Genomic DNA, 13323 nt, shown 5'->3' on the forward strand with positions numbered 1-13323 from the left:
TCGGTGAAAAACACATGCCTTAAAAGCCAACAGATACAGTGCAAAAATATTAGAAGAAGCTACCTGTCAGCGCGAGCCAATTGACTGAGATCACGACAGCAACAGAGAGAAAAGGAAAAGGAAAAGAACGCATTTCAGTGAGTTTTGGGAACCTTGCGGAAGTGATCCTGTGGCCCTTGGCATTCAGCTGAGGGATTAGTACTGACATGTTTCCTTCCTTGCCAGTTTTCATTTGCCCAGATACAAGGAGCAGCAAGCAAAAATAAATTAATTTGAGGATTTAGTTTACATAACAGAAAACAAAACCTCAAAGCATGACCTGAGAAAGGACCTTCTCTGCACTTTGAAATATGCAACACACAGCAAAATGAAGAGAAAATAAAATTAAGCTTAAGGTTATGTGTTTCAAACATTTGTTTGACAGAGGAAACAAAAGGGTTTATTACACAAGGCAAATTACAGATCAAAGAGCTCCTTAACACTTAAATATATTTACAATGAAACACTGAATGCATGACTTATGTGATAACTTCACAATGTTGTTTTGGAAACCACTACAAAGCTGCATTTCACAACCGTTTAACCAATGATTTACTCGATTGTCTCTCTGACTTCATTTGTTCATGAATTTCATCTGAAGAGCCTTAATAAATACCGACATATACAAGAGAACCAAATTTCAAGCTGCAAGGAACAGAGATGGCGATTGTTCTGCAAGACATTGAGTATTTATTACTGCAGAAGTAAAGATGTTGAATGCCAAAATGTTGCTTTTTCTTTAAATGTAGTTCCTTTTATCCTCAACACAATAGATAATCATATACTCTCAATTGTCCCTCTATTAGCGAGTGAATAAATGAAAATATCCAATGAGCAGCAGATCTCAGGGCAAAAAGAACTTTATCATTGGAAAAGGTTGAAAATGGCCAGATAAGACTACTTTGAGCTGATAGTAAGGCAACAGTAACCAGAATAAGCACTTGCTACAACTGAGATATGCAAAGGAGCATCTCTGAGAAACATGTCAAAACCTTAAGCTGAAGCAGCAGAAGGAGTCCACATCAGTTTCTACTCCTGTCAGCTAAGAACAGGAAACTGATCGAAGATGTGCAGCCAACGACATGCCCGGAGCGAGACAAGCATGTTGCCATGGGAACTGGGTTGAATGATGTGTGAGTGGGCTTCGGGGGTATCCTTTATCTAACTGCACACATCTTCCTGAGGAGGAGTCGGCTGTAAGAAGACATGGCAGAGGGGGGAGGTGTGAAAGCTCGACCCAGTCAGTTAGCTGCTGTTGATCTGAAGCTTCCAGAAGGGTCCAAACACACACCCCATCTCACAGGAAACCCTCAGAGGGAGTACGGTTAAGGTTTATTTTATATTCATTGGTTCATTTGGGTTCACATTGTGAAGTTAAAGCGATCAATGGTTGGTAAACTTAAAGTGGACCTATCATGCTATATTTGAATAATATATTGTAGGGCCATACCCAGGGTTGGGAGGGTTTCTTTGTAAATGTAATCAGTTACTGATTACTGAATACATGGCTCTGAAAGTAATCCGAATAAAGTTACAGTTACGTGTCTTAAAAAACGTAATCAGATTACTTTTAGATTACTTTTGGATTACTTTCTTTTTCCATCACAGATGGGTATGTTTTGGTGAACAGGAGACACAAAAAGCAAAGGAAACTGAACGTGTTTTTACTGTTTTAATGGCTTATCAAGAGCACGACTGAAACATAACATCTGAAACGATGCAACAACATAATACACTTTTGGGGGATGCACCTTAGGATGTGAGGAGTGAGGGACACGGCTTAGAACGGGCGTGTCGCATTCTCTCCTGCCAGTAAACCGGCAGGACATTAATTAAAATGTCGAACTCGGACTTCATTTTAAGGACATGTCGGCCAGGGGTGTAGAGCTATATTTGTTTAAGCACCGGATCGGCAAAACAGGAGACTCTGTGCACCAGTCTGCCTTGATCTATGAATTCATGTCCATGACACTCACAGTAGCCTATCTGCTGCCCACAGCTGTTTTATAGAAGGAAAACCTCCTTCACTTCATGAAATATCTGCAGAACCAGGAGGCAGCGGGAGGGTTAACTCAGAAGACGAGCGTGCAGTGCCTTTCACGCACCGCCTTCGCTGTGTTTACCTTCAGAATCATAAGGCTAAAGAGCGACCGCAGGCTGATGTGTTTTAACCACACACACACACGACTTAAACGCAGACTTTTGTTCCTCCATGTTTCGTTGTTATTGTTTCACTGAGCGGACCCACCCCTTTTTTGGTCCATCTGCGGCGGTAAAAGTGTTTGTGCGCTGTGATGATTTGGCTGTACCTTTAATAATGAATATTAAATGGTGTGAGGAAATATTTCCATCAATAATTCCAATAAGTAATCCAAAATGTATTCACTTCAGGTTTACGAAAGTAACTAATCAGATTACTCGTTTTTCAAATGTAACGCGAGCTGAATACAGTTACTTGATTTTTGTATTCTGATTACGTAACGCCGTTACATGTATTCCGTTAAAACCCAACCCTGGCCATACCTATATAAAACATGTCTGTGAAGTTTTTTTTCAAAATACCAAACAGATCATGCATTTTAGCCATGCCTCATTTCGCTCCATTTGCTCTATTCCAGCCCTGTCTTCACAAGGGCTGATTCTGTGGCAAATGAGCTGCAGCTGACCACGCCCCCTTGCAAAGGAGGGGGGGGGGGGGGGGGGGGGGGCGAGGCACGGGCGTCATGTTACCAGGCTGTTACCATGCCAGGCAACATCTCATTCCCCTGATAAGTGAAGAGTTGCCCATATAGGCGGAGCACCCCGTTTCTGATGTCAGAACAATTTCAAATCTGTATCAGTCTGTATCAGATCCTAACCCTGACACATATTCATGTATAAAAGACGTACAAAAGTGCATTTTGCATGATAGGTCCCCTTTAAACAACATCGACTTGGTAGTCAACACTGAGTGCTTTGATTTTAACAACGTGCCAAAATGTTGTATACAGCCCTGAAAATGTATTTTGGACAAGACAGATGAATAACAAAATGGCAGCCAGTCCATTCAGTTCATGAAAACCTCACTCTTTGTAATAATTTGCCTACTCAAGAGCGGCTTTACCTAGTGCTTCTGTTGATTGAACATTTTATTTAAACTTTAACATTTTGCGAAACAATAATGTCAAGTCTTACATTTAAAATCCCTAAGTAAACTCTTTGTGTAAATTGCAATAGGCGCTTTCACACCGGAGTACTTTTTCCAATATAGTTCCGATAGTTCTTGAAATGTTGTGTTCACAGTCACACCAAAAAAATACGGAACTAGAACTTAGTTCATGAGAACCTTTTCACCCCCTTTTTAGTCCCTGCTAGAGAGCAGGTACTTTCATGGGAGAAAAAAGTTCCCATTTCTGATTGGCTGGGCGGATTGCAAACCACGCCCCGTAAAACTCTGGAAAGTTTTGTGAAGCCGCCATTGTATTTGCTGGCATTAGCATTATTATCATTAGCATTAGCATTCCCATAACTGGGACTGGTTAACTGCAGTGTCAGAGGATTTTAAAAACCTTTGTATCTCTTTAAATGTTACTCAGATTGTTGACAGTCCTAACATTAAGTTCCCTAATAAATCCTCCCGAATTGATCTCATTTTAACCAATGTTCCCCATAAATATTCATCTGTGGGAGTATTTGCAAATGATCCGAGTGATCACTGTGTTGTAGCCAGAATTAGGGACACTAAGGTCCAAAAGGTTAAACCTCGCATTATCATTAAGAGAGACAAAAAACATTTTGTGGAGCAGGGTTTTGTGCATGATCGGTTTGATTTTGACTGGGGTAAAATCGATCTGTATGCTGATGTAGAAACCGCATGGTCTTATTTTTATCTTGGTTTTATGCAGATCATTGATAGACATGCACCCCTGCGTAAATTTAGAGTAAAGGGACGAGACAATCCTTGGTTTTCTGCTAATCTGTCCAGTCTCATTCATGAGAGAAACAAGGCCTGGGCAAAGGCTAGGAAATCAGGCTCAGAGGTAGAATGGCTACGCTTTAGGCAGCTAAGAAATAGCTTCACTTCTCATATCAAAAGTGCTAAATCAAAGTACTATCTGTCAGTAACCACAAAGAATCTGAATAATCCTGGACAATTTTGAAAAGCCATTAAATCGTTATCCACCGGCGATATCCGTAATGAGCTACCTCCGTGCATTACCACAGCATCTGGCACTATATCGGACAGGGCTACTATGCTAAATTGCTTTAATGAGCATTTTGTGTCCTGTGGTTCTCTATTTGATTCTGTCACTTTGGCTGCGGCCACACGAGGACGAATTCGGTCGTTTGCGTTACTGTTTAGTGTCATATAGACCGTTCGGCCACACGAGGACGACCGAATACGGCACTAAACGACTGAGGAAACGATAACGGGTCCCAAGTTGGATAGAAAGGCATACGCAACTCTCTGGGGGGTCAAACGGCTCCATGTGTACGCCCTATCCGAACATTTTCAGATCACTGATAGTGATTGCGCAATAGCCCCACCTCTTCTCCTCACCTCCGCTTACCCCGCGCCATTGCTGAAGTGTTTCGCCACCAACAACAACAACAACAATGGCGGATCGCAGAGTTGCTATCGTGCTCCGGACGCTATTGACCATGCTACAGTTGTTTGTGCAACATCTACAGCTATAATGATGAGGCAATAGCCCCGCCTCTCCCCACCTCTGCTGCTCACCCCCGCGTCAAAGTAAACTGCACCCTGAATTCAGATTATTTATCTTTCTCTCGATATGGACCTAAACGCGAGTGAAGTCTAATCTGACAGGACGGAGACACGCAGTTCTGCTCACCTGCAGCTCCTCCCGCTGCAGCAAAACACACACTTCAAGTCAGATCATCACCCTTAGCTATTTTAATTACCTCTCAAACTCCCTAAACTAGTTATAAATATGTTTATTTTTTACTGTCGGCCGGGTCACTCATTACTGGATCAGCTGCTGCATGAGACAGACACTGACGCTGTCCGAAGAGAAGGAGGAAAAAGAGAGGCTCCGTGTATTTTATTATTATAATATATGGAGTCGTTATTCATTTGTTTTAAAGCTCAATAAATAACAAAGAAGACCTTTGACCGGCACTTTTATAATTTTGTCCGGAAGATTTAAACTTTAATACACGTTGACTGGCGAAAAACGCTGCCCGGTTCCCTCGGCCCCCACCGCGGAGAATAAACAGAAGGGCAACCATGACAACCATGCTTCTTCGCTGCTTTTGTGGAGGAAGTTACAGCGCCACGTACAGGCTCCTGCATATGTACTGCAGCTTCTCCAGCGGTTGGAGCTAAACGGAGAGGTCTCGTGTGGACAGACACTATCCGGATAACTATTGCGTGTGGACGGAAGCTTGTTTGTGATTGCGTTTGCGTTAATCCTATGCGTTTAGCCGTTTTCGTCCTCGTGTGGCCGCAGCCTAACTCTGCTTCTGTGAACACTACAGTATGTGACTCTGAAAAACATGTGTTGGAAAACCGTTTTAGTGTTACCCCTTTTACTGTTGATGTTGTTCGTGAAGCTTTAACCAAGTTTGATCCTAAGAAACCGGCTGGTCCGGACAACGTAGAACCTTTCTTTTTAAAGATAGCCGCAGATTGTATTGCTCCACCTCTCACTAGTCTTTTTAACCTCTCCCTCAGCACTAACACAATTCCAAAATTGTGGAAGTCAGCGTATGTCCTGCCTTTGCTAAAAGGAGGGGAGGCCACCTTATTAAATAACTATAGGCCAATCTCTAAGTTGTCAGTTCTGGCTAAGGTTCTTGAACGCTTAGTGAGTGAACAGGTAAAGGTGTTTTTATGTACAAATGACATCCTGTCTAAACATCAGTCAGGCTTCAGAAAGCAACACAGCACCATCACTGCCACAATGAAAGTGGTGAATGATGTGGCGAGTATATTTATTGACCTTTCAAAAGCGTTTGACACCGTCGATCATCACATTTTAAAGCAGAGGCTAGCCAGTATAGGCATGTCCAGCCATGCAGTGGGGTGGTTTGTAAACTACTTCTCTGAAAGGTCCCAATGTGTTCATTTTGATGGGCTGCCTTCTGAGTGGTTGAACATTGCTAATGGTGTTCCTCAAGGTTCTGTTTTAGGTCCACTTTTATTCTCCATCTACATCAACAGTTTAGGTGAAAATGTGGATGAAGCTACTTCACATTTTTATGCGGATGATACCGTGATGTACTGTGCAGGTCCCTCCATTAAGGAGGCTGGTGTTAAATTACAGGCTGTTTTTAACATTATTCAGACTCAGCTCTCTGAACTAAAGCTTCTTTTAAATGTTGAGAAAACCAAGGTAATGCTCTTTTCTAAAGCTAAAAAGACACCAGAGCCTGTTTTAGATATTGTAACTACGTAAGGAATAAAACTTGAAGTGGTTACTTGTTACAAATACCTTGGTATCTGGCTTGATGATTGTCTCACTTTTAAACTTCATGTCAATAACCTGCTTAAAAAGCTGAGGGTTAGGCTAGGTTTTTTCTACAGGAACAAGTCCTGTTTCTCGCTTGAGGCCAGGAAAAGGCTAGTCACTGTGACCTTTTTACCTGTGCTGGACTATGGTGATTTGAAGTATATGAATGCACCTGCCAATTGCCTGGTCAAGTTAGATGCCGCGTATCACAGTGCACTAAGATTTGTGACAAACTGTAAAGCATTAACCGATCACTGTACCCTGTATGCAAGGGCTGGTTTGCTTTCACTAACTGTACGGAGGCTCAGTCACTGGTACATTTTTATATACAAAGCCATGTTAGGGAAACTTCCATCTTATATCTGCTCCCTGATCTCACGGAAAATTGTAAGTGGCTACTGCCTGAGATCGAATGCTGTGGTTTTATTAAATGTGCCAACTGCTAGGACTGTCTTAGGGAAGACAGCTTCTAGATGCGCAGCTCCTCTGTCTTGGAATAGTCTGCAAATTAAATGGAAACTGAACAATCTGGTGCCACTAAATATTGTTAAAGCTCGGTTGGATGCTAGTCAATCGGAAGCTATTGGTACCTGTTTATGTGGATAATTATGTAAATGATGCTGTATGATGTCCTTTTGTTGTTCTATTTATGTTTTTATGTTTCATGTGGAACTAGTTGAGCAGGTCTCCCTTGAAAAAGAGATCAATGATCTCAATGGGATTTATCTGTATAAATAAAGGTTTGAAATGAAATGAAGCGTTCGCCCAGCGCACCAACGGAGAGAGACTAACTTATGGCAACACAAAAAAACAAACATGGGAGCGGTGGAGTGATGAGGACTGGAGGTGTCGGCGTTCTGCCGATTTACTCGGAAAGCTTCAGTAGAAGTAGCCAGTAAAACCAAATCAGAAGAAGAAGACGTGATGTCAGCGGCTTCATTTGCCTAATACTCCCTCAGGGACTTATACCGGTGTGAACGCGACCTGCTCTTTAGTTAATCAGAACTAAAGAGGTCTGATGAACTAAGTTCTGGGAACTACACTGAACAAAAATATAAACGCAACACTTTTGTTTTTGCTCCCATTTTTTACGAGATGAACTCAAAGACCTAAAACATTTTCTATATACACAAATAAATAACCATTTCTCTCAAATATTGTTCAAAAATCTGAAAAAAAATCTGTGATAGTGAGCACTTCTCCTTTGCCGAGATAATCCATCCCACCTCACAGGTGTGGCATATCAAGATGCTGATTAGACAGCATGATTATTGCACAGGTGTGCCTTAGAATGGCCACAATAAAAGGCCACTCTGAAACGTGCATTTTTGATTTATTGGGGGGGTCTGGGGGGGTCCGAAAACCAGGCAGTATCTGGTGTGAGGGGTAGGGTTAGGGATAGGGATAGGGTTAGGGTAATGTTGTGAATCGAGTGGCCTGTGTTCGTCGTCCATTACATACGCCTGCCCATTAGGGGTGTTGAAAATAATCGTTTCTACGATGCATTGCGATGCGGACGATTCGGTCTCGATGCAGTGACGGAAGATAATCGGTTATAGAGTAGTAACGTTGCTTCCTGATTTTCCGGCCGCGGCTTTACTATAACGTTTTTTCTGTCACTTTAATATCAAATCGGTCGGTGACGCAGAGATCAGGGAACAGACGTGACAGCGGCACAGCAACACCAAACACGGAGCAGTCTGCTTTATCCACCAACACAACACCACCAGTCCAGAAGCAACAGCAGAAGGAGGACCCGCTCTGAATCACTCCGTGTCGCTGCGGCTCAGAGACACAGACAGGGATTTATGTTTTTCAAAAATAATCGCGTTACAATCATGTCAGGTTTTTGGTGGATTTAATTAAGTCTTGGATTGCAGAGTATGAATGCCCTCTAGCAATTTTCTGGTCCAGGCTCTCATCACCTCACGCCTAGACTACTGCAACTCCCTCCTGGCTGGTCTACCTGCATGTGCCATCCGACCTCTGCAGCTCATTCAGAATGCAGCGGCTCGTCTGGTCTTCAACCTTCCAAAATGTTCCCACACCACGCCGCTCCTCCGCTCCCTCCACTGGCTTCCGGTAACTGCTAGAATCCACTTCAAGACACTGGTACTTGCGTACCATGCTGCGAATGGATCTGGCCCTTCCTACATCCAGGACATGGTTAAACCGTACACCCCAGCACGTGCTCTACGCTCTGCATCAGCCAAACGGCTCGCTGCACCCTCGCTGCGAGGGGGATCCAAGTTCCCATCAGCAAAAACACGTGGGTTTGCTATCCTGGCTCCAAAATGGTGGAATGAGCTCCCCATTGAAATCAGGACCGCAGAAAGCTTACACACCTTCCGGCGCAGACTGAAAACTCATCTCTTTCGACTCCACTTCGAGCGATAGAATGACTAACAAAGAACTGCTAACAGAGCACTTATATACTAATAAAGGACTGGCTTATCTAAAGCCAGTTGAGTAGCACTTGAAACGATTGGCTCTTTGAAACCTGATGGTCTTATATGATTCTGTTTTCTTCAAGGTTGTGTCTTCCTGGTCGAATGTACTTATTGTAAGTCGCTTTGGATAAAAGCGTCAGCTAAATGCAATGTAATGTAATGTAATGTAATAGCCCCGATAATATACAATACATTTTTTGGGTAAAAAAAGGAAAAAAATCCTGCGGTGTGGGTGAATTGGGATGAGGGGCGCTTGTTTTTCCCTCGGCTCCTCCCGTTTTGCCAGTACTGTGGTATTAGTGGTTTAGGAAGAGGGGAGTTCTTCACAAATCCAGCGCTCCCTAACTCATGCCTGGCTGTGACGTAAATGGTGTGCGGCTGTGAAACCAGGACAGTAAACAAACATGTCGTCAGTAGTATGGGACTATTTCAAAGTTTCAGAGTTAGATAGTTCGCTTGCTATTTGTATTAACAAAGAAGAAGTTCCACGAGGAGGGAAAAAGGCAACGAGCTATAATACTGCCAACCTGATGAGTCACCTGAAACATCGCCATCGCTACGATGGTGTGTTAAAAGCGTACGAAGACACTTGCGCTGCTAAACTAGCGGCGAATCCAAAGCCAGCAGCGAATCCAAAGCCAGCTGCAAAGGCAAAGGCTAAAAGCCCCGGGGCTTTTACCCACCGACGAGGCTTTTGAAAAAGGCAAGAAGTTTGCCAGAGACGACCCCAGGGTTAGTTTTGTTCATAGTAGTAATGCTCATGTCATTTGCTCACTACTAGTCTTTTTTTTACCACCAGGTGTGCAAAGACTACAGGTGCATTTAATATATATTAGTGCTGTCAAAATTATCGCGTTAACGGCGGTAATTAATTTTTTGAATTAATTGCGTTAAAATATTTAACGCATTTAACGCATGTGCAGAATGGCCCGCCCCATACGTGCCACCAGTGGCAGCGCTGGGGTAGGCTACACCCATACCAAGAAATGGCTTAGCCCCACCATGAAAAATGATGTTAAAGTAAGCAAAATAAAGTCTGCCAACTCGCAGAGTAAATTGCACAGACAGCAGTTAGTAAGATTGATTTCAGTCGCCACGGTTTTGAAAACTTTTGTCACGTAGTGATCGTCTTCTCAATAGAACATCTTTGAAAACGGCGTGGTGTTGTTGCAGGAAGTCCCGACGCAGAATACTTTTGCTGTAGTACAGGGCAGAGCCATATAATAGTAATAATATGGCTCTGGCTTTTCCAGAAGGCGGTTAGATCACCGGACGACAGAGTCGGTCTCCGTGTGCACAGACAGGGCTGCTGTTAACGTCGGTCTGTACAACAGAACTGTGCCAAAACTACGCCAACCGGCTGCGGAGGGAGACTCCCCCCTTCGCTGGAGCTGATCACAACGTTCACACTCTGTGGTCACGAAGTACTCCACTAGCCCCCCCCTATGTCGACTTTCCTGAAGTACTCCCCCGTTGATAGAAATCAACACGTAATGAATTAAGACCCCACGGTTTGATGATTGATAGGTGTGTGGGTTGTCTTTCATTTTGACATGCAGAACATTTTTATAATAAACATAGATACTGTATGTTAAATTGATATATCCGCCTTCTTTCATTTATCTTTCCATTCCCACAACAATATACATAAATAAATGGCATATTTTGGACATAGTTCGAATGGTGATTAATCATGATTAATTAATTTTTAAGCTGCGATTAATCTGATTAAAAATGTTAATCGTTTGACAGCCCTAATATATATATATTATATTATTCGGTTATCGGTATTGGTCTTGAGAAGCAGGAAGTTATCGGTATCGGTTTCAAAAAACCAATATCGTGCATCCCTATTTGTTATAATAACATTGCCAATGCCAATGTTATGTTGTAATAACATTTATTACAACATAACATTGGCAATTTAACAATTCATTTAATCTAGTAATTGACTAATTGTCAGCTTACATTTTTTTTTATAGATAATTACAATTACAATTTTAGTAGGCATTTAAATCTTCTATGTTTTTATGTAATCTTGTGTTGTATTGTCTACGGTCTTGTGTTGTTTATATATTTCCCCTCCCCTCCCTTGATGCGTCGATGACACCCTTCCAATTTGACCAAAATACTAGCCGGGCGTCCGATATGATTGTTACCATTGTTACAAAATTATTTTGCTTAGTCTGAATGTAAATGGAATTCAGAATCCAATCAAAAGACATAAGATTTTGTTGTACTTAAAGTCTCTAAATTGTGATATTGCTATGCTACAGGAGACTCATTTGAATGTGATGGAATCTAAAAAACTAAGACAGAAATGGGTAGGGCAGATATTCTCTTCCCCTGGAGGAAAAGCTAGTAGAGGAGTCAGTATTTTAATTTCTAAGAATATGCCTTTCAAATCATCCAATGTACATGTTGATCAAGAGGGAAGATATGTAATTGTCTCAGGTTTGCTACAGAATGAAATGGTGACATTAGTAAATGTGTATGCTCCAAATAGTTTACAATCTAAATTCTTTACCTCGCTGTGCCCAAAGATATTGCAGTCCATAGAGGGTCCTCTTATTATAGGTGGCGATTTCAACTCTGTCTGTGACCCTATAGTGGATCGATCCAGCCACCCTCTCCCTTCAGATAAAAACATTTCCGCCGCCTTGAGGGACTTCCAATCCGAGCTCGGTATTACAGATGTGTGGCGCCTAGTGCACCCAGATGCCCGAGAGTACTCTCTCTATTCCGGTGCGCATAACTCCTACTCAAGGATAGATTACATAATGATGTCTTCAAATTTGATCCAGAATGTTATTGAGATCAAAATGCATAATTAAGTGATCATGCTGCGGTATCTGTCACATTTTTCCCTCCAACCAACCCTTGCAAATCCAGACAGTGGTGACTTAATACATCTCTACTCAAAAATAAAAAATGCACACTGCTCATTAAAGACCACATTTTAGATTTCTTTGAGATCAATCTAAATTCTGTACCAAGCGTCACCACTGTCTGGGAGGCTTTTAAAGCAACATGCAGGGGCTGGTTAATTAGTTTGTCCTCGGCAGAGAATAAAAAGCGCAAAGAGGTGAAATCCCAATTAAACTTTAAACTCAAGACTCTAGAAGAGCAGTATATGCTAGACCCATCCAATTTAGATCTAAGGAACTCACTTTTCACCGCTAGGACCAATTTGCAGAAACTCGTACATGAGGAGACAGCTTTTGCTCTTTTTCGTTGACGAAGAACATACTTCGAATCCAGAGACAAAGCAGGGAAAATGTTAGCTCATAGATTAAAACAAATAGAAAACAGATAGATTATTCCAGCGATCAGAGATGAGCATGACAGGCTACAATGTGATGGAGCCACAATCAATGAATCTTTCAAGAATTATTATTTTAAATTATATAGCACAAAAAATACGTTGAATGAAGAAGCCTTTTTTGGAGGTTTTAACCTCCCTAGCGTCAGCTTGGCTGACAGATCTTCTATGGAGGCACCCGTTTCCCAAAATGAAATAGAAAACGCAATCATGAAGATGGCATCAGGAAAAACTCCAGGGGACTACGGTTTTGGAACAGAGTTCTATAAATGTTTTAAAGAACAGCCATAAACCATATTTACGGTTGTTATTCAATGAAATATTAGAATCTGAAGCCATGCCTCCCTCCATGAGCAGGGCCATTATTTCATTGTTGCCTAAACCGGGCAAAGATCCTTCTCTGATGGGTAACCACTGCCCTTTAAGCCTTTTAAACTGTGACTACAAGATTCTAGACAAGATACTGGCACTCCGTTTGGAGAAGGTGGTTCCATCTATAGTGCATCTAGACCAAGTAGGTTTCATTCGAGGCCACCAGTCCTCAAATAACATGAGGAGGGTTTTTCAGATTATCCTAGAAGCAAGCTCCAGCAATTTGCCAATGATTGCAGCATCACTAGATGCTGAGAAAGCTTTTGACCAAATAGAATGGGCATATCTATTTTACACGCTCAAAAAATGTGGCTTTGGGCCCAAGTTGATTAGCTGGGTAAAGGCTTTGTATAGCGCTCCCTACTCTTCTGTTAGAACTAATGGATTAATCTCAAAACATTTCCCCTTACACTGTGGTGTGAGGCAAGGGTGTCCAGTTAGTCCCCTACTTTCTCTTATGGCTCTAGAACCATTAGCCTGTGCAATTCGCTCTAATGGTGACATACATGGTGTGAACATTCATGGACACTGTAGGGGTGTAACGGTTCACAGAAGTCACGGTTCGGTTCGTACCTCGGTTTGGGGGTCACGGTTCGGTACGAGTTCGGTACAACAAGAAAAAAGCAAAAAAAAGTCCCAAATGCATAATTCCAGGTTTGTTGTTATTTATATTTGAACAGTAGTG

At 42.1% G+C, this 13323-nt stretch overlaps 1 protein-coding gene across 1 annotated transcript in view; it reads right to left on the reverse strand.

Annotated features, from left to right (window-relative positions):
• Window positions 1-59: 59 nt before the first annotated feature.
• The window catches only part of LOC117442806 (microtubule-associated serine/threonine-protein kinase 3-like), a 34260-nt gene continuing 20996 nt past the window's right edge, over window positions 60-13323 (reverse strand). The window contains exon 5 of the mRNA XM_034078770.1: window positions 60-84. Within this exon, the coding sequence (XP_033934661.1) occupies window positions 60-84 (25 nt within the window). The remainder of the gene's footprint in view (window positions 85-13323) is intronic.

The sequence above is a fragment of the Pseudochaenichthys georgianus genome, unplaced genomic scaffold, assembly GCF_902827115.2.
Source record: "Pseudochaenichthys georgianus unplaced genomic scaffold, fPseGeo1.2 scaffold_479_arrow_ctg1, whole genome shotgun sequence".
NCBI classification, from domain to species: domain Eukaryota; kingdom Metazoa; phylum Chordata; class Actinopteri; order Perciformes; family Channichthyidae; genus Pseudochaenichthys; species Pseudochaenichthys georgianus.